Source organism: Tribolium madens, unplaced genomic scaffold, assembly GCF_015345945.1.
Source record: "Tribolium madens isolate multiple individuals breed KSU strain unplaced genomic scaffold, Tmad_KSU_1.1 Scaffold_3;HRSCAF=73;Tcas5.2_LG2, whole genome shotgun sequence".
Lineage (NCBI taxonomy): Eukaryota > Metazoa > Arthropoda > Insecta > Coleoptera > Tenebrionidae > Tribolium > Tribolium madens.
Genome location: NW_025401006.1, coordinates 11462021 through 11484638, shown reverse-complemented (window position 1 = coordinate 11484638; position 22618 = coordinate 11462021). Strand labels below are relative to the sequence as shown.

The 22618-nt window shown below is 33.4% G+C and overlaps 1 protein-coding gene across 1 annotated transcript in view; it reads right to left on the bottom strand.

Moving 5' to 3' along the window:
* The window catches only part of LOC123007094, a 46043-nt gene extending 23847 nt beyond the window's left edge, over nucleotides 1-22196 (bottom strand). The window contains exon 1 of the mRNA XM_044402133.1: nucleotides 21791-22196. Within this exon, the coding sequence (XP_044258068.1) occupies nucleotides 21791-22079 (289 nt within the window). The 5' untranslated portion in view covers nucleotides 22080-22196. The remainder of the gene's footprint in view (nucleotides 1-21790) is intronic.
* Nucleotides 22197-22618: the final 422 nt, after the last annotated feature.

Here is a 22618-nt window from a genome sequence, read left to right as displayed (position 1 = left end):
ATAGCTTAAGTTTATAGTTTATCGTATTAATTGATGGCAATTCTCATAAATTTCAGAGGTAATGGTTATGTCAACTYCAACTGATCTATCGTTTACACTGGAAATTGAGTTTATCTACGATAAGTGCTTGACTCGCAGCCACCCCAAAAATAACTCTCTTGGCAAAGGTAAGTGTCATCATCAATTATGACCGCTTCTGTCATTTATCACTCTGGAATGCCAAACCAAGACAATTTAGTTAAAAAAAAATTCATTGATTGGACTAATGAATATTGCATGAACTACAGAGTTAACTTCAACACCATAGAGAGAATCAAAGAACGGAGATGCTATTGTTTCGATTCAATAAATAATTATTCCATTGTGTCATTGTAAAGCAAGTGCATTACCGTGTTATTCAAATGTCGACCGGTGAGTGGGTACAGTTTGTAACGAATAAAATTATTATTGTTTTATCGTTCAAATTATTCCTATTTGCTCTGCTGGAGATGAAGCACTTGTAACATAAAAGAACAATTTTCGTTTTTTTTTTAATATTGTTATGCAGATGATGATTGCTCTTGGAAGTTTTACAAGAAATAAATGTGTTATTTCTTTAAAGCAGCAACAAATTAACAAAATTCTCGACAATTATTAGTTTGTAATACAGTGGGAGTTCGATAATGTGAGCATAAAAATCCTACGCATGTTCAAGTTTGCACCAAATGTTCACACTAGTGAGAGTCCAAAAAAACGTGTTTTTTCACTTCAAACCACTTATTTTAATAATTAAAAAAATAAAGAGAAGAAAAAAAAAGAAAAAATAAAGGTCAATACTGAAATTGACGTGAATAACACTAATCGACATTTTTTTCAATTTGTTATTCTAACATTGATAAAAATACCTGTATCCTATGTAATTTTARTCATAAATTCTAAAAATGATTACCAATAATCACGTAAGGTTTTTTTGTTATTTTTGTTTTCATATTCAAACAGTGGTTGAAGTAATCACTCATATTCACGATATAGACTGAAAAAATGTATTTACTCATTTCTAATTTTAAATTACACAAAATAAATCCCTAGATAATGAATTTAACCTAAATTTAACGAAAAAATTGAACTAGAAATCGAATTGAAAAATATACATTTAAAATGTATTTRGACAGCCAATTTTCCAATAGTTTTTAGATAAATATGGAATAATTTCCATTTTTATCATTGCCACTCTTAAAAGAATTTCAAGRAATTACATAATTATTTAATTTTTGCAAAAAAACTTCATAATGGATCACTTTCCAGATTCGAGGTTCTACGAAAATTCTTCCTCAGATTTTCCCATCACTTAGTTTGGGAAAATTTTGTCTTAGATACATAAAGGATTCATTTTCTTACTTGCTTAAATGGAAAATAAATTGATTTGCGATTATAAAACTGATTTGTAATCGCAAATCTACTGAGTAAAYGATGAAATTTCAATTTATTTTTCATAATAATACTCTAGGTTAACGTTAATCATTAAAAATGTGACGGGTTTTTTTTAAGACTGGTACCAAAAATTATGCTTGTTAGAAAAATCATGTTGGCTAGTGTAATCAATGGGGTAACGTACCAATGTGCAAAGAAAATTTATAACTAAACAAATTAAAAATGTGCTAAGGCATAATTTGCATAAAGTAGTAAAATGGGTTAAATGATATATTACAATCACTTATTTGACATGTCAGAATTATGCTAAAAACTTTTAAGAGTTTCAAAAGTCTAAATACAAGTTGTGAAAAAGTTATGTTGAATTCCCTAATTCTGATGAACCAAAACAATTTAATTTTCTTTAAAAAATGCATTGGATAGTAACAGGAATAAATATGCAAAAATTTTGAGTCCCGTCTTTAGGTTTTACTATGAAATTGGTATTTTTTAATTTTTTTTGATAGTCCAGCTCGAAAAACTTAGCAGAAAAAGAAAAATGACATCTTCACAGCATTGAAAAAATCATAGAATAATCAAATGTTCACGTTATCTGTATTTTTAAACATTTTTAAAAGCTATGTATTGTCCACATAGTTATAATGTTCAAAGAAGAAAAACTTGCATTAAAGGCTCAATAAGCAAACTCATTTTTTCAGTAATACAAAAAGAAATCTAAAAATTTGCAAGATGTCCCAGTTAAGTGTTTTTCGAATAARAATTTTGTTATTAATTCGGAAAAAAACAAAAATCTTTCACAAAATAGTCCTCAATCCTCGAGTTTTATTTTGTTGCCTTATAATTTTTATAATACAATAAATACAAACTTGGTAGCTAGGAATAAGGTTTGATGCATTTTTTGAGTACATTGACAATAAAGATTAAAACMAGTAATTGGTTTTTAATTTGTGTTAATAAAMATATGTAAGACTTATTTTTTCCTCGAAAMTCGAATACTTTTTGTAAGATAGATACCTACCTACTGTATTTTTCCACGTGTAACCCCGCAAGGTTTACGATAAACGATAATAAAATAATGTAGTCGTTTAAATAAACATTATCAGTGTTTTATGAAGGTTTTGTCACCAATGAGAGTCGTCGTAAAACCTCAAAGGTCACTCCATATACACACATACATAATAATTTATTATTATTACGAGAARTGTTCCAAAACTTAATCATTAACAAATTACCCGCATAATTGTGAGAGTAACATTTGAAAAACAATGAAATCTGATCCTAATYAAAGACACCACTCATGAGAACCTAACCGGTTAAAATRCTCCAGAAAGGACAAAACAGTAGCTCTTGTCTCTAATCAGAGGTCCCGTATGTGATTTAATTCACACCAATCTCTGGTGTTAGATAAATAAATTATTTAATAGTCATAACGTAATAAGTCCTTATTACAACTGTCACCAGTCATTAAACCTTTGATGATGAATAGCGTCCACTTTGTGTAAACCACAAACCAAAGAAAGGTCACGAATCATGCTGGTATTTGTTATGCGCCAACACCTGCAATAATGTCACAAAATAACTCGTCGTAGATAAAACTGAATGCTTTGTGTACAGAATTTTTGGCATCCGTTTGGGTGCAACCAGTATGCAAAAAAGGTCAATTTGCATCGCTCCAAGACCTRATTTTAACTCGGAATGTAATGGTCGAGTGCCTTGCAAGACGGCTAAACGTTTATGTGTTCCCAGATGGGTATCTAAGCCAATTTGGATAGTTTAATTAAATTTATTTGGGGCCTCGGCTACAATTTTATTATTCCACGTGCGAAACGCTCCATGAATCACAAACGCGTGTCTTGTATTATTAATCCTGGAAATCTAACCGCCGATTTCTTTGTTATGTAAAAGATGAGGCTTCATACAGGAAATATTCAGAAAAATCTTGTCCAGTTAGTGATTTATACGTAAGAGTTGAGATTTATGGATACATGTTTTRAACCAAATGGCGAGGAGTGGAGATTATCCRCATAATTCSGAAATTTCTTCAATTGGCTGTTTTAAKATCCAGTCGTGAGCATAAATAAAACATTTTTCTTGTTCCACAAGTTTGACTTTTATTGAGATGGATTGAATTACGATGGGAGCGTTGAGGTAAGACAACACAAATTTAATTCCCTCAACCACCACCGTATTATCTCATTCTTTTGAGTTTTTATTCACAAGTTCACATACATCGTAAACGTTTAAACCATCTAACTTTGATTTCTTCCACAAGGTTACTTCGGCGAAGTTCAAAGGAATATTCAACTTGTAGTACATATTTCAGTCTTTTCAAATTTATTCCGTGGAAGGAGTAAGAATACTTTTTTAAATATTCCATCCTAACAACTGTAATCCACCTAAATTAAAATCCTGCAAAAAGCGTTGTTCGGTAGCACTTGCAATCCCATCTGGGCAAGTGGCCATTCTTTCCAGTTTATTGCTCATTGCAACGGTCGACACTCCACACACACAATACTCTTATAACCGTGATGAGACATTAAAAACAAACGCTGGATTTGCATAACGAGTTTCCCAACTGCCCTTTCACATTCACAAACCCTTTGATGGTCAGTTTGAAGGGGGAGTAGGGCACGTGGCGTTTTTGTCCAGATGCTCTACAATTTTGCATTTTCTCGCGTCTGATCAGACTTTTTATTTTTTTTGCTAGACCACAACCTGTGGTTTGCTTGGGTAATACAAGAACTGAAATAACAAGAACGGCCACTGGAAATCGTATTTTCTGCTTGGGAACGTTTCATAAATAAGTGCCATTCGATACTGGAGGTTTTATGTCTCTTTCAATCGTTTCGATTTCGTTCCCAGTTGGTACAAATAAAAATCCGGAACAATAGTTAATTAGTTGAATAAGTATCCATTCAAGCTGAAAAACTGAGTGATAGTTTCTTATCTTAATTGATGAACTGGATGTTTGCTTGTATTAAGCAGACAGATAAAAATGGTTTGTGATTATCTTAGCTGAACTGGAGCTTAAGCACGCGGAACCTGTCAAAGTGTCATTTTACTGTCGCCACCAAGCGAGTCTGTTCGAGAAGAGGCGTAACGAGGAACTTGGTTTATCTGAAATCTATGTTGCACATTTCGTGTAATATATCCCAGTCACGCCCATATGCTTAGTTTCGAGACCGCACAATCGTCTTCTGACGCCTTGTCACTTATTCCTGGAACCAACATGAGAAAGAATGTACCAGATTGTTACAAGTTTTAGGGTCTGCACAAAAATAAAAATAAATATTTTTGATTGATTAAAAAAAAATGTTTTATGTTAAGTTTTCAAATTATTTTTTTGTCTTTGATTGTGTTTACTTTCTTTTACCTAATATTATACTTAACATACTTACTTAATTTTTCAAAACTAAAATTATGTTAGAAATTAGTCTTTAACCAAGCAGGGCCGAATCCCAAAAAAATGAGAATTTTTTATCTTTTACAAGAGTCATTTTAACTATCCGGGGATACACTGTATATTACAGTGAGCGGCAAAATTACGGAATAATCTTATTTATTAAAACTGAAAATAATATGTTTTGGCAAAAATGCTTGAAAAGGTCAAATTTTTTTTGTAAAAAATACAAAACTTTCAACTAATTAAAAGATTTGTCAAAATGACTAAAAAAAATAGGGCTTTCCACAAATCAAAAAGTGTAAATCAAGTTTAGAACTGTGCATTTTTAAAAAGAAAATTGACCTGTTCGCTTGACTGTTCGTGTATTTTTACCAAAACAAAAAATTTTTAGTTAAGTACATACAATTAGAGCAATTTTTTAATACTATATTATAATATGGAAAACACTCTTATAGTAAAAAACTTACACAAACATGAAAAAATAATATCAAAAAAATATTTAATCAAGTACAGACTATAATAAATATCACATCAGCTTTTACTTTTACTTAAATTTGGAATTATCTAGACGTGGAATTATTTGGAAATATTTGGAATTATTTGGGATTCTTTGGAATTCCTTGGAATTATTTGGGAGTATTTGGAAGTATTTGGAATTATTTGGGATTATATGAGATTGTTTGGAATTATTTTGGAATTATCGGTGTAAATGGGATTATGATGTAGAAAATTATGAGCAGCGATTTACCCCTCGGTTAGAATCTAAAAACCAAATTTGGAAGAAAAATTTTTAATTAATGGGAATCTTTTCTACATGATAAAATTCCTTGGTTTTTTTCTAATGGTAACGGTGAAAATTGAATAATGTAAAAGTTGATAATTTTGACTAATTAATATCTTAATATTGAAAATTGGGAATTCTGGGATAATATGCTGCTAATGCATTCAGAATAGAGCGGAGGTTTCACAATAGGGCTCGGATACGTCATAAATGTCATTGCGGATCTTTTTCTTTTGTCAAGAAATTCTGGCCCCCCCATCAATTATTCCAAGTTTCAGATTTTTAATATTAAAATGTTAATTAATCAAAACTTATCAACTTTTTCATTATTCAAACCAAATTGCAATTTTTTTTCTCAAAATTTGATTTTTAAGGTCTCTAAAATTTTTGTAGAATATCAAAACATCAAATTAAAGTGTATTTAATCCTCTATCGTTTACACTTTACACTATCGAAATTCTTTTTTAATCAATTGCAAATATTTATTTTAGCGCCGGTCCTAAAACTTGGGACACCCGGTATTTCTAGTCTCTGTGATCACAGAGAGAAATTTTTAAGCGATTAATTAATGTCTTGAAATTAATTAAGTTTGGAAGTGGGTTTATAATAACAAGGCTTATTTGCGAGGAAGGCGGGATGATAATAATTACTCATACACGCGAAGGAGTTTGCAGAACTCGAAACGTGTTCGCTGGTAAATGAGTAATGGGGACATGGAAATCCAGACTTAGCCTTGAAGAGCACGACAAGCAGGAATAAAAAGAAAGAAGTTATTTAATGCTAATTATTATTAGATAATTAATGGAAAAGATGCAATTTACTTTGATAAAAATGGAAAGACTAACAAAACGACGATTGTTGGGAATGTGTAGCAATAAAACATAGACTTGATAAGATGACACACTTGGACTCACACATACGCAACAATAACAGTTTTATTACTTTTTAAACATATTTACAAAAATTACATAATTATGGGTAAATACTATTAATTTATCTTTTGAATATTATCAAGATCTTAGTTGTTTTTTTTAATTTGTTCATTCATTTCTTTTCTTCCTTAAATTAGCAGTTCAGTTTTATCTCAAAATTTATTTAATTCCGGTCAAATGGTGGGATCAAAACAGAATCGTAAAATTTTATTAGAGCCATTACTTTCACAATTTCGTGGAAGAAATCATTTTTGACTCTTCTCGAAGAAGGCTGTCAATATGAAATTTACGAGTATGAACTTTTGTGTTTACAATGTTTACATAACAACCTATGATTTTAAACCCGACCGAGTTGGTAAMTGACTGCCAGTRTTGATATGAGTGCAGATAAGCAGGCACCATATCGAATGACCCCAAGAGGTTTCATCCTCTCGCGTTACAAAGTCACCGTATATCTGACCCGACACACCCCGTCTCGAAGCCGTATTTTTAATTAAATATGTATCCGTTTTTCCGCAAGGTGAAACCCAAACCGCGACTTGGAGAAAAATTACGAGATGAAACCAATCAGCGGTGCGAAATTTCAAACGCTTGGAAGGTAAAATATTATTTACACCGACAATACTTGGTGATGAATACCGACTACAAAGAGGTAAAACCTGTCTACAGAAACGTGATAAATAATCGGCTATTAGTACAGGCCGTTTGCACAAACATTAGTTATGCAAATTGTGGTCGGTGCAGAACTTCCGCAAGCCTCGACCACTGCATCGCAACGAAGACAGATCTCATCACGGCTTCATAGAGGAAAACATTTCGTTATCTCCAAAACTGCTATTTTTATCAAAAAGGGGTCACAGTTGAGGTTATTACACTGGAACACTTTTTGCTGGCTCAGGCCACGATTTCACTATCATTGACAATAAAGGACAATGTGATAAAAACAAGGGTTTTAAATATGTTGTATGGTGTTTGTTTTGTACCTTGCACAGGAGTTACAGTGTCAATGTTGCCATAAAATTCATCAGATCCGTGTTGAAAAATTCGCACCAGACGATTTGTATGACTACATTTCGCGAAAAAACGAGGTTTTCAGCTTAAAAATCCGCTTAAACTCTTGATTCTGTGATTTTTTGGCTTGTTTTCAACAAAATTTTGCGAAATAATTGTGATTCTAGCTGAAAAACGTGCTAAAATGCTCAAGAAAGGCAAAAATAATGTAATTGTAGACTTGATTTCTTTAAATTTTTTAGTTTGTTTTAGCGAAATCTATTAAAAAACCTGAGATTTTAGTACAAAAACGCGCTTAAAAGCATTTTTGGTCAAATTTTATGATTTTTCAGCTTATTTTTGTCTTATTTTGNATTTTGCGAAATAATTGTGATTCTAGCTGAAAAACGTGCTAAAATGCTCAAGAAAGGCAAAAATAATGTAATTGTAGACTTGATTTCTTTAAATTTTTTAGTTTGTTTTAGCGAAATCTATTAAAAAACCTGAGATTTTAGTACAAAAACGCGCTTAAAAGCATTTTTGGTCAAATTTTATGATTTTTCAGCTTATTTTTGTCTTATTTTGTTCAAAAACCAGTTAAATCAAGTGAAACAAACAAAATAACATCAATATTAATTGCATTTGTAATTTTTAAGCGTGTTTGGACAAGATTTTGCAAAATAAATGAGCCTCTGGTTCAAAAACAAAGTAACTGGAGCGGAACAAGCTAAAAGTAATATCAATTTCAGTTTAATTTTGAAATTTTTTGCCTGTTCCAAGAGAATTTTAAAAATGTTTCTTCTCAAAAATGTGCTTAAACACTTGAAAGGAGCAAAAATAACGCCGTTTTGTGTTAAAATTGTTGAATTTTTGAATTGTGTTTAGGCTAAATTTCGCAAAATAATTGTGTTTCTAGCTGAAAAATGTGTTAAAATGCAAAAATAATGTAATTTTAGATTTAATTTCTTAATTTTTTAGTTTGTTTTACCGGAATCTAGTAAAAAACCTGCGATTTTAGTACAAAAACGCGCCTAAAAGCATTTTTGACCAAATTTTGTGGTTTCTCAGCTTATTTTTGTCTTATTTTGCTCAAAAACCAGTTAAATCGAGTTCGAGCGGAACAAGCTAAAAATAATATCAATTTAATTTTGTAATTTTTTGCCTGTTCCAACAAAATTTTTAGAAGTTCTTTTGTTTTTATCTCAAAAACGTGCTTGAACACTTGAAAAGGGCAAAAATACCGACGGTTTTGGTCAATTGTTGAATTTTTAGATTGTTTTTAAACGAAATTAATTGTTGAATTTTTGGATTGTTTTTGAACGAAATTTTACGAAGTAATTATGTTGCTAGCTGAAAAATCATTCGAAAAAGACAAAAATAAATTGTTATTTTCGATCCTGTTTAATAAAATCTTGTAAAAAAACAAACAAAACTGTTTAAACCAATTTGGTGCTTTTTTGACTTTTTTGAAAAAGTTTGACGAAATAATTAAGTTTCTGGTTGAAAATGCTCCAAAAAATCACCAGATATTAGAATTTTTGCAAAAGCTTTCACCAAATCAACGTGAAAATTACCAGATCTGGTAAATTTGAACACACCTGGCAACACAGTGTTGTCTTAGCAGAAAGTACAATATTTTGGCGTAGTTATATTAGGTCCATGTAGGCATCATGCAACAGAAGCCACAAAAGCACGCGATTTTTGTTTCTTCACCGGAAGCTGTGGCGAAACGTCCATGAAACCGGATAGAAAGTGCTGTGGTTTTGGCGCCCTCATGACTTTGCCACCAAATTGAGTCATCCATCACCTCGTATTACAAACACTTTTTATTCTCGATGCGTGTTTAGAAAGACAGTTGTATTAATAAACATCGTCTATTACAAAGAAGCCGCGGTTTCGCTTCTTGTAATGACACTTGGATTCGGGGGCACTTTCCGTTGTGTTAATTTTCAAAGCGCACAGGAAGTAGACAAGGGAGTGTCATCGKGTTACTTCCGCCGGTGAATAGGCACCTTCCGTGATTTAATATCAAAACCAATAATAGTTAAACGTGACCAAGTGAAATTTGGGTCGGCGACAATGTCGGTCAGATTTACGGCGCTTTTACGAAATTGTGTGATAAGTTGGATGAATGAAAATATTCTGGGSTGAGTTTTTGCCGAGCTTTATTTAGAATTAAAAGGAGCAGCTGCTCGGCCGGAAAAAGCGTCCCTGTAGATTGACTCGATGATAATTTTCCCTAATCTAAAYCACGGGTATTAGCATTTGTTGTYATTAAACCCACAACAAAGAGAYAGTGTTAAGTGAGCTTGATGGCGGAAGGTTTTTGCAACTTCACTACAGACGACACAATTTACGACTTTTGTGTTGGTTTGAACATAAATTTCGACGAATCAAAGAATCGTGGGTGTCGATACAATGAAATATTTCCTCTAACACAAGTTCACCTTCGGCTTGAACTGCCTTTATCTGATATTTTATTGAACCATATTGATCGTTTACATCATCGCTTATTTCTGCAACAGAAAATTGACTGGATTTTAAAGGGGAAGTTCATGTTTTTATGCACGTGGAACTTGAGGAATCAGTTCCATCACTGTCAACTGCCGTCATCACTTCCAGCCACAGCRAGATTTCTGGGGATATTGATGGAATATTTTTATAAACATCTGTAAACTGATCAGTCAAATTTCTGCTTCACCTACACATTTTCTTCCCACCTACGTAGAATGGATTTTTGCAGACATCATTACTTTAATTACTACAACATTGTACACAACATAAATTAAGTGGAACTTATTATCCACAATTTATGAAGCCTCCAAGGCATTCCGTGCGGAAGCCGGGAGTTTCTTACGCGGCATTATCAACCATCAACGAATTATCTCAGTTCTTGGAAGCCTTCTTTTATTACACGATGGACATTCGACGATTTGCTCAAATTCAGCAAAGTTGCGAACTGAAAAAGTCGAGGAAACGTGATTTGGATACATATCAGCAACAAAGCGATGATATTTTACGATTTTACATACATCCAACAACCATAAATTTCCAAGTCCAAGTTTTTTTATTAAATTTACTCGTACATAAGCGGAATTTTTTGAAAATGCATTCATCAGTGGCTGATTGCTAAATCAATAGTCTCAAGAAGGGATGGAAATTGCTTATTGACATCATTATGACAAACTGCTTCTGCTCCGTTTATTACGTTTTTCAACTCTTCGTTTCTAATGAAAATTTACTAAGGCCGTAACCAGAATTTTATTTCGGGGGGGGTTTCTTGTTGGTCCATGAAAATGAAATGTAAGAAGGCGGATTAAAAAGCAAAAATCTCCAAGTACACGTTTTTATTTTAAATTGAAATAAGAGATCCTAATTAAACATAAAAAAATACAAATTAACTCACAAAAGTAACAAAAAATAAAATTATTTTTTAATACTTTTTATTGTTACAAATTTAAACAGGAGATAGAATATTCATTTTTAAAACAAAAATTTTCTATGAACATATATCGAAAAATGCTACGCAAGGGGTGCGTCTTTTAATAGTTTTTTTTTCCATATTTCCGAAATCATTTTAGAAAAAAATTTCAAAGTTTGGTAGGTACAGATGATAACTTTTATACACCTAAACAAGTACCAAAAAAAATGTTGAAATTTTTAATTAGGGGGTTCCTAAACTAGATGAAATTAGGGTAAAAATTTACTCTAACTATATTGCCTGTGGTTTCTTGCCACTTTCAACAACAAAATTTCATAGTTTTTCATAAAAAAGGTCTTTTGTGTTTTCCGATACAATTTACGGATTTTTAGTAAAAATCGGTTTAAAAAATTATGTTACAGACCACAAACAACATAAAAATTAAAAAATAAATTTGTTTTACCGTTTAGGACGCCCCTAATTAAAAATTTTGTTATTTGGCATTTATTTAGGTGTACATATAAAGGTACCAAATTTTGTAATTTTATCTATTCTYAAATATTAGGATAAACCRTTTAAAAACGTACCTTTTTTAGTGTGTGTAGCCCCCTTTCATAGCATTTTTCGAAACACTTTTGTTTTAAAATTAAATATTCTATCAACTATTTAAATTTGTACCTAACAATAAAAATGAAACACTAAAAAAAAATTAATTCACAAAAATTTAAAATTAACTCACTAAAATAACAAAAAAACTACATTTTTAATACCCCCCCCCCCCTTGGGACGGCCCTGCCAGACAGGAATAATGAATGTGATTTCTTGCTTCACTATTTCGCTAAGGAAGAAAATGATCAAATCCCATCCTTCGGGATTTATTACATCACATCACTAATAATTACTTAATCAAGAAAAAACATCTGTCGTCGTAACCGAGAGGATCTGCCTAATTGGACAAAAATTATTAATGACGTCGATTTGTGATAGTTTCTTTTAAACGATCACAAACGATTATTAATTGAACATCTGACTGCGTACGGAGGCAGATGTTGGAAGAAAAGACTTTAATTAGGGGAACAATCTAAGAAGACGTAAAATAGAATTCATTTGGGTGTTTGAAACCATGTGTTTCCAGGATAATGTGTATTTATTTGGCTCGATATTTAACTGTAAAAGGGCGATGTAAGTACTGTTTGTACTGAACGAAACCCAAGTTCACACGCAAACGATGTTTACCCCTGCTTTTCCTGTTGACAACTTGGGCCCAAATAACCTCAGCAAACAAAATATCTGACTTCTTTGCAAATACTCATAAAATTAAACATAGGATGTCTTTCATTGTTTACAATTAAATATCAGCTTGACGGAAGTAACAATTGTGTAAGAAGTGGCAGAAAAAACTGGAAAAACAAATTAACACACATGTTCCAAATTGGGGCAACAATATGAATAATTAAGCATTGAAAAAAAGCCCATAATCGGGCCTTTCTGTGGCCGAAACCCCGCCATGTGTTGAACCAAATCCGTGCACTTGGAGCTTTATGTTCTCAATCTGCATCCATTGTGGCGATGAACTGAATTGGAGGCATATGTCAGGAGGTTAGATTGATATTGCATTTGCTTGCCCTGAAATGAAATTACCCTCCGTTTAACGCATTTCTCTTCCCTTAAAAGGAACACAATGGACGTAAATTCGAAAATGATTTAAGCGCCAAGTATAAAGTTCAAAGCTGACCCACTTTCATATTATTTCAATAAATATGAAACACATGTTGAAGTGACAGAAATAAATACGTGAAATTTGGAAATTGGGGGGTGAAGGTTTCTTCGATTCTCGCTTTCGGATCGGAAAAATAATTACGAGTTATTTCAGTTTCAAGGTGAGCTTGAGAGCGACTATTAAATAAAGTTAATACTCCTACATTTGATATTATTGTAACTGTAGAGATATCAGACGCGATATTTATATCCCTATAAAATCTAAATTTAAAACAGTTGTGCCACTTCACATGGATCTGTTTCAAGGGGCGCACTTGACAATGAATTTTGGTAAGGTAGACAGATGTGCATTTTGGATCATCCCTCTTAATTCAATTGTCACAATGTTAACAAAAATACGAGGGTAAATAACATAAAACGTTTAAAATCAATCGCCCATATGGGGTCGCATTAATTTTTTGTTGAATTAGCCGCCACGGTGGTTGCTCTTAATTTTTTTGACACTATTCCCTTTTGTCTGAATCAATATTAGTTCATTAGACTGAGAATAAATAAACAAATCAAACAGATAACCAACCTATATTTAAATATTTGCCCAAGGAATGGGAAAGGTTTGTTGATTTGTGCAATTTTGTTGGAATTAGCTGGGAATACGTGGATTTTTTTGGCTTATCTAATACTGGAAACAGCGAGATACCTGTTTAATGAATACCYCTGCAAGACTATAAATTAAATGTGCAAATAACGTACTGTTTAGTGTGCTTTTATCTAGACATCCTAAGAGGTGTGAAAATTCCTTTCATAATAATAAATTAATTTCAAAAATTCACTACACAATAACAGACATTGATCGAATTATGTAAATAGACAATAAATTAATCTAAATTCAATTTAATACATTCAACGGAATTAATCAGTTGTGTAATAATTCTCTTGAAGCATATTTATTACCTTGTTTGCATTTTCCATATTCCATAAGGGGTTGGATCAAAAAATATATTTATTACACCTACAATAAAGAATTTCAATATCGAAGACTGTAAACCACCCAACAATGAGCTGTTGAAATTTATGTATTTTTAATGTCCCGAAGCTCAGTTTATAGTGGTTTTATTATAGCCAAGTTTCTTTGTTGTATCCACAAATATAATTGAATGAGCAGAACGTTTACGATAAATCTGATGCCGACACTTTATGTGATTTCATATTTTTAGTCAGTTTTCGAAAGTTTGACAAAGGTTTGATCTTGTAAAACGATTTTATGACGTTAATCTTTCTGTTGGCTGCATGGTGAAACACAAATGTCTGCGGTTTTGTGGAATGTTGTCGTCTAAGAGCAAACGAAACGACCACAGCTTTTAGCACTAGTTCTGCAGAATTAACTCAGCGAGAATCGAGGAGCTAAATAACTCAAAATCAACATTTATTCCCATTAGCTCGACTCGAATGATTTAAAAACAAAGTAGAGAGCAAATTTCCGGAAACGTCAAAATGATAGATAATTTTCAAGTATCGAAAACTTAATGAACACAAATTGTTATGCAAAAGTGCCAACTTCAACGTCAACGTAGGTGTTTTATAGCTGTGAAATAAATAAATATAAATATTTATCAGCAATATGAGATAAATCACTCTTTCTCCCTTTTTATTCTTTTATCTCTGTTGGAAGATTATTAATTCCGGTGTTGTATGAGTGTGACATGCAAAAATTTACGGTTTTAAATGAACTGAATGATTTATGGTGGTCACCTCGAGCGCATTTTGGATAGGTATCGATGTTTCATAAAGGGTCCACTTTGTAAAGTCAGTTTAGATTTATGATACGTCTGCCCCCAATTACATATTCAATTAAAAATTGCAATTTTGCAGAACATAAAGTAATGCAGTTGCATCAATCGGAATTTTGTGTTTTTTTACTTTTATACGGTAGAGATTACCTCACAAAGACACGATGCATCAATAAAATTAACTTGGAAGAGTTTGAAATACAATAATTTAAATTTTTAAGTTTGGGGTAGAATTTAAACCCGAGATAAATTCCCGCTTTACTACGTAACAATCCCCAAAGCACTGACAAGTGTAATAATAATATGGCGGATGTTTAATCACAAGTTTATGTTGTCGTTTTAAAGTTTTTGTAGTTCAGTACGTTTTCGTCCCGTTTTTTTGTTATATTCTTGTTCGGTTTGTTACTTTTGACTTGTGTGTTTTGTTGTGTGCAATTTATTTAATTCGGTTTGTTACTTTTGATATTAAAATAAACAAACACCAAAATATAACCTTGACAATGATCATGATCTGCAATCTGCATTACCGACATTCAAACAGAAAATGAGTGCAAAGCTGGATTACTACCTCACAGTAAATAAAACACGTGCGTTTTGAATTTATTTCATTTTACGATTTTTTTGTACTAAAATTAAGATTTCAAAAAAAAAACAACAAAGCATGGGTGAATTATTTTTTATTAAAGATTCAGAATATGCAATAAAAAGTCTTTTTTTAAATGGAAATTACCAAGTCAAAATTTTGGTGAAAAAATTGGAGCAGCTTGTCTCCATAGCCACAAATTTTGTTTGCTCTTTGTTTTTGTCCATAGAAATTATGGTTATGMTRTCAAATTGCCAAAATTTTGACTGTTATGAATCTTGTGTGCCTTTTTGCTCTTTGAAAGTGCTATAATTGAATACCTGAGGACAGACATCATTACCTAAGGTCTAAAGACAGAATTCAGTGCTAATAATTTTGATAGAAACACACCGCAAGTACACAATATTGTGGACAAAAATGAGGTTTTTGCTACAAAAACTTTGAAMAAAAAGGATGAYGTTATTTAGCAAAAMATACAAGTAGGTATTCTGATGATTGGCAATAAATTTTATGTAATTTATTAAAATGAGCTCAAAGTTGATGCATTTTATAACTTCTTCTTCAGCTTTAGTTTCAAAATTGTTACTTTTGCAACTTGTTTCTCAAAACGATGCACAAGACACTAATTTAATTGCATTCTTTCCGAGGTTCTTTCTCATTCATGTTTGTTTTGTATTCTTGTCAATTTCTTGCTAAATATTGAGAATGTTTAGCAAACCTGCATTACAGATTGCGTCTACACTTTAACGGGCCCTTTTTCTAACTTCCTGCTTACGAAATATTCGTTTCCAAATTTCTAAAAACTGTTGGTGGTACCGAATTTGTTCCTTTTTTGGTGTTTCATCTCAAATTATCTTAGACGATTTTTTGTGTTGACGTTTAATGACATTGTTTTCAAATTAATTCAAAAAACCGAAACTTCCAACTTCCCTTATTAAAATTGCTATGAATGAATTTACTAGTGGTGCCAACGTTAAGACTATTTGGCATTTCCATTTAAAAAAAAAAAAACATACTTTATGTGCAACGACTCAATTGGAGGTTTTTCGTCGTCTGTGGCAGCCATTCGGAGCCAAAGGTCCGAATAATCTTTATGGGTGTGTTTGGAATGGGCTATTAGAAATACTGAAGAGATTCCCACAGAGTCAAGGGCCCGGTTAGACGTCACGGGCGGGCTGAAGCCAGTCTTTGTGCCRTTAGGCMCGCGGCCTACCGGGTAGTGAATACCCTCACTAACTGCGCCGATATTACACTATTATAAATATCCGCACCGTTATTAAGGGCCTAAAAGGGATTTGTCGTTCGACCTGCCCTCTACGCCATTGTCCCGATAATGTTCCCAGGTTTAAATTCGCTATCACTTCGCTATTTTTAGGGGCGCTAAGCCCGTAAAGAGCTTTCGTCCAAATTACTCGAAAAGCTCTCTAGTTATACTTTTCCGCGGAAATTGAAGGGTTATGACCAAACTTTGAACTCGGATATGCACAGTTTAACATGATATTATGCTCTGTAAATTAAATTGTTTGTCATTTCCGGCGAAACCGAATTTTCTTTGATGGGGTGAGATAAACAAAGCGCAGGTTTAGCAATGAACCTGAACCGCAGCGGTACCTTAATTCCGTTATTGTTTGAAATAATGACGAGTGATGACAGATAGTTTCAAGCTTTGATCTAAGAATACACTCTTGCCTACACCTAAAACGACTAAACGTCACCTGGGGGAACATTAAACCACTTAATAAATGCCTTCAAAGTGGATGCGCCACTGTTTAAAACACATCTTTTTCCATTTCAAAGCTGAGCCTATATGCGCAGTGGCATGTTATGTAAATTTTACCTAACAAGAGATAATAGTTATCGGTTTAAAAGCCATTTCCCGATTTAATGCTGTTGCTTATTTCCATTCCTAGAACAGATCGGCCATGTTTGTGGTAATTTCTCTCTCACGTCAACCGATTCGGTTACATTGACCTGTGATGAAACCAAGGTAAAATGACACAGTGAAAGTTTTATTTAATTATCTAACAAGCCCCATCAATGCAATTTTCCGTTTCCGAAACGTGTTGGAATTACTATTCATTCGTGGTTCGATCCAACTCCCAAAACGAGAGGGCAATAAACACTTAATTAAGCGAAAACTGTCTAAGGGAGGCGGCCGAATGTATGTAAGGAATTACCGCCCCAAATTTACTGCTTGAAAGGTATTTTCATGCAAATAGACCAGAGGTTTTGAGCAATTAGACCCACTCGACATAAAGATAATTTTTATGAAAGAAAGGATAAAAATTTCGCTGTGTTTGTCGGAGCTTTTCAAACGCCAATGGCTATAAAAATTAAGATAAGTTTTTACGGAGCTTCTGCCAAACTCGCTCTGATTAAAAGTCTTGTAACGTTTTAATCCTTAATGGAAGACCAGTCTACTTCAAAGAGAGGGTTAAAAAGGCGATTATAATTAATTTTGACTTTGAGATATAGTTCACACTGACCATCACACTTAATCATAAAATTTTTTAGCTTCAATGCCAGTCAAAATGAAGGAAATAAATTTCCCGATTTCACCCCATTCCAAAAAGAACAAACTGTTACTGTCTGTCCCGACACCTGCAAGTGTGGAGGCCCAAACAAAGACCAACAAATCCCATTTCCGTGAATTTCCAACTAAATGACCACCATTTAGTTGGATAACTGCACCTGAGACCCCTAAGTACCCCAATCGATACAAAGCTTYCACGCAAGTTGATTTTTCATTGCCAACCTCACAAGTTAAGCTTGTTTCCTCAAATATGCAGTTATTGTGAAACTTGAACACTTGTCTAATGAGTTAATTTGACCATATGGCCAAACATTGCACGTTTCATATTTGGTTTTCGAGTCTTGTCCAAATATGGTCGGTTTAAGCAAGCGGTATTTCTTACGGTTTTACGTCGCCTGGACCTTCACGTCTCTAACACATGGAAGAAAATTGCTTAARAACCTGTTCGAGTCTAACGATCTATGTACATAAATTATTCAAGAAAAAAWTCGATTTTTGAATGGCTCCGGAATTTCATTCTTTCATTGTTGCAGGTCTCTTCCACAGGTACAAARGCTCCAGCTGTGTTGTAGTAAATGTAACTTTCTTTCAATGACGTTTCGGAGCAGTAATTTCACAAGGTGAACTTGCACTTCCGTTCTATTTCCACKAATAATAAAAGTCGCATAACACGATTTTGGAGTGTAGAGAATGACAATTTTAACGGAATTTGACTCGGTTGGGGAATTTTTGTCAGAACCGTGAAAAATTTCAAGAGATGCGCCGAACGTGCACTCCATACGTTATGTCAAGTAATTARGCTAAAACGCGATTACCCAACAGCTACAAATTTAATTCTCTAAACACGTTTGTGATGAATGGCTTGTAATTAACATTATTTAATTAGACGGCACGAGTTTTAAAATTGCCAACCAATGAAGCATAATTTAATAGAATGTTGTCTATTATTGAAACGACCATTCACCGAGATGGTGCACCTCTTATAATGCAATGACACGGTTTGTATTGCCTCATTTGTGYGTTTTAATGAGGAGTGATGACAAATCGTTTGAAAGATTCCTTCAGCAACTCCAAAATCTGATCGATATAATAAGTGCATCAAAAGACGAGAGAATGGCACAAAGATCTTCCAATGTCAAAAGTGGTTTTTAGGTTTTACTGTTCCCGAAAATACTGTTCCAATTAATTCAGATGGAAGCCATTCTTTCAAGCTGCAGACAATCTTGATCTTGTAGCATTCGAAAACTTTTAACAAAACTTCGTGTCTAGAAAAACTTGGTACATAAAAACGATAGAAGTAGTAAGTGGAGTAGTCAGTGTGTAAGTTCCTTGTAAGTTATTGTGCAAATGAGATAAAATATTGGTCAACTTTCTCGGGAAGAAATAGGGGCAGAATCGATATCCAATCCGCGARAAATGAGGCGTAAACAAATACATAAACATTGATAATCCGGGAATGAGCTGCTCATTATTCATCCTAATGCCCATAAACGCAACATGCACAATGGCAATAACGCCAAATGTAAAGTTTGTATTCACTCAAAGAAGAAACTTTTTACGACTTTGCTTAATCAGCAGAGGAATTTCTCATGTTTACCTAGAAATTATCACCCCTGAGAGTTATCAATGTGCAGCGCCATTAGGCTTTCCTTATTTGTTTATTTCATTACTTCCAGGTGGATTTTAACACAATTTCCTACTGTCTGGAGCTTCTCTCCACCGTTCAAAATAAACTCGTGATATTTTTACACCCCTAGGTGCGTATCCTGATCAGCTGTCGTCTCACGTGACCTCACGTTTCCTCTCACCCTAAGAATTCCAACTGGCTGATGACGGTTAAAGCAGACACCACGTCCCTTCTGCTTTCCGGTTTCATAACATGCAAAGAGCTACCTTGCAACGGTCGTCTAACGATTGTTTCAGGTGGCACATTCGACAAAGAACCGTTTGAAAGTAATTGATTAGAGATTAAATGRGATGAATGATGCATTTCCTCSTGATGGGAAAAAGAGTAAAATGAAAGTGAACTTTACATTTAATAACGTTCGCTTTCATGATGACAAATTGATAAATTAATAAGGACATCAGAATGACTGCGTTCAAGATCAAAATTAATTAGACAGAAACACATGATCTCATTCACGGCGTGCATGACCTGAGTTTTCATAATTATGCTCATTACGGAGCCGGATGCRCATGTTTAAACTGATTTTCTTACTCTCAATGAATGTACACTAATTTTCTGGAGACTTCCTTTAGCTGCTGTCTAGCCAGTTTGTTTTTTCTCTGAATAAACAAAATATATTTTATCATATTTTTGCAATAAGAAAAAATTAATAAGGTAATCGTGATTCGTGATGCATCTTCTCGTAAACTAATATTTTAATAGCGCTTCAAGATGTTATCGTAATTGATTAGGCACATCGAAGGCTCTTCACACAAGTCACGATAATAAATTTACGAACAATGACCAATAACCTCTACTTTAGATCATATAGATGACCGTAGGTTTTAACGAAGCGTTCCATTGTTGACGTTTTTACCAATTTATCTTAAAAGCCTCAATATTTTTCTGGCATCGTCTCGAAAAAAATTTGATAAAAAGGCCAATTGCTCTGAATTACTTTCTGAAAGAAGTACACCAACAAAATATAAAATATTTCGTCGATTTTTATTTATTTTTTTAATTTAAAACAGTCTCTCTCAGTAACAAATAAAAAGTCAATTGCTCCAAATTACATTTCTGAATGAAGTACACCAACAAAATATTAAATATTTCGTCATTTTTTTTTTTAAATTTAAAACAGTCTCTCTCAGTAACAAATAAAAAGTCAATTACTCTAAATTAAATTTCTGAATGAAGTACACCAACAAAATATAAAATGTTCCGTCGATTTTTAATTTTTTTTTAATTTAAGACAGTCTCTCTCAGTAACAAATAAAAAGTCAATTGCTCTAAATTACATTTCTGAATGAAGTACACCAACAAAATATTAAATATTTCGTCGATCCTTATTTTTTTTTTTTAATTTAAAACAGTCTCTCTCAGTAACAAATAAAAAGTCAATTGCTTTAAATTACATTTCTGAAAGAAGTACACCAACAAAATATAAAATGTTTCGTCGATTTTTATTTATTTTTTTTATTTAAAACAATCTCTCTCAGTAACAAATAAAAAGTCAATTGCTCTAAATTACATTTCTGAATGAAGTACATCAAAATATAAAATGTTTCGTCGATTTTTAAATTAAAAACAGTCTCTCTCAATAACAAATAAAWAGGGAATGACTAGACATTCTTTAAATCCATGGCTTCACTCACAATTAGTWACCTCTTCTAATACTATTATGTAATAAAAGCAAAGCTATAACCAGATTAGACATTAAAACGAAGCAATTACATTAGGTAGGTTTCAACTCCTAGGAAAATTGATTGTGTAGAAAACATAAATTTTTTAATAATTTGCCCATAAAACTTGTATGCAAAACAGACATCAAATTAAATATGAACGTGAACAGCTGGACATAAAATGAATGCATGTTTTTGGAAAAAATATAGACGTTGTTATGCAAACAACAATTTATTTCTATTATGGCATGCCCAATATTCATAATTTTCTCTCATGGTCAACCTGTTTTAAATAATTCTGTTTTAAAGGTATCAAATAACTTTCTTTTTCGTTTTACAACTTCCTCGAGAAAAAACACTGACCAAAAAGCACACAAAAGTATTAATTTCATCAATAAAAGTCACAATGTGGTCAAAAAATACGGTGATTTTTACAGCTTCTTTGGAGGATTGAAGGCTAATTACTTATGCAATTTCCGTTGCGACTTGTCGCTGGTTAGATTATAAATTAAGTATGCAAAGTTTTGACGGCCAAGTCAAAAGAATAAGAATTCTGCATTTCGAGGTAATCAGGCTTCAATTAGAGCTCCACCAGGCGGAATAATAATGAATGGTTGGTCTTGGAGATTGAAAATTGGTAAAAAAGCTATGTTAAGGCAGCGACCTTGTTTCTTTGAGAACGCTAGACAAGAATCAGAAAAAGTACAAAACACCCGTCGATGGAGGCACGTTCTTCAATTTTTTATTTCTCTCGCCGACCTTAGTACACAATCGATCGCGATAAAGTATATATCCAGTAAATCTTGTAGGTATTTCAAGGCTATAGCGCGCCATCAACGAAATAATTCTACCTGAGGAACGCCAATACAAAACCACTACTTACGAACTGTAACCTTCTTGGGATCAAACGCCGACACCTTTCCCTCCACAGCCTCAATCCTAGCCTTCAAACCCTCGGACCTCTTGTTGATCTCCTTGAGCTGAGTGCCCAATTCGGCGAAGATGTCATCGGCGATCAGCACCAAGGAGGCGAGTTGCCGCAAGGCATTGCTCAGGGTGTTGTTGGTGACGGCCTCCAGTTCATCATCGGAAACCAGAGGTTTACCCTCTTCGTCCCAAAGACTCGTCCGACTCAAATATTTCGGCTCGACAACTCGCTGCACGAACGGCATTTTCACTAACACTTCATTTTCACTCACATTCGCGCACTATCYCATTCTGGGAGGCTTTTCCATTTTTTGAATACGAAGATACGCGCCTTACGGACGCGCAGCTACCTCACTGTCWGATTGCCGGCAAACAAATGCACGAGGTTGCCGATGCCTTGCCGGTCACGGTTCCCAACCGGGGCTTTCCCGCTGTTTGGGGTTTTGAACCAACACCAATGCGCATGACGATGCTATTTTGAGACCAACGCTGCATCTAGCAGACGGGGACCCAACCATTAATGACWATTACAGAAATCTGCACCAGAACAGAATTTAAGCGAACCAAGTAGTGGTTTTTAACTTTGGCAGCAGAGTGCACATGATGGAAAATTTGAATCTTTCATGATTTAAACTAAAAACTAGCCAGGAATAGATGATTTTTATACTAGTTTTATGATTTGGTGAAAACTTTTGTAAAAATTCTAGTGTTCAATAATTTTTTAGAAACGAGACTGTTATCCCAATGGAAAATTAACGTATTTTGAATTTTTTTTAAGTATTCG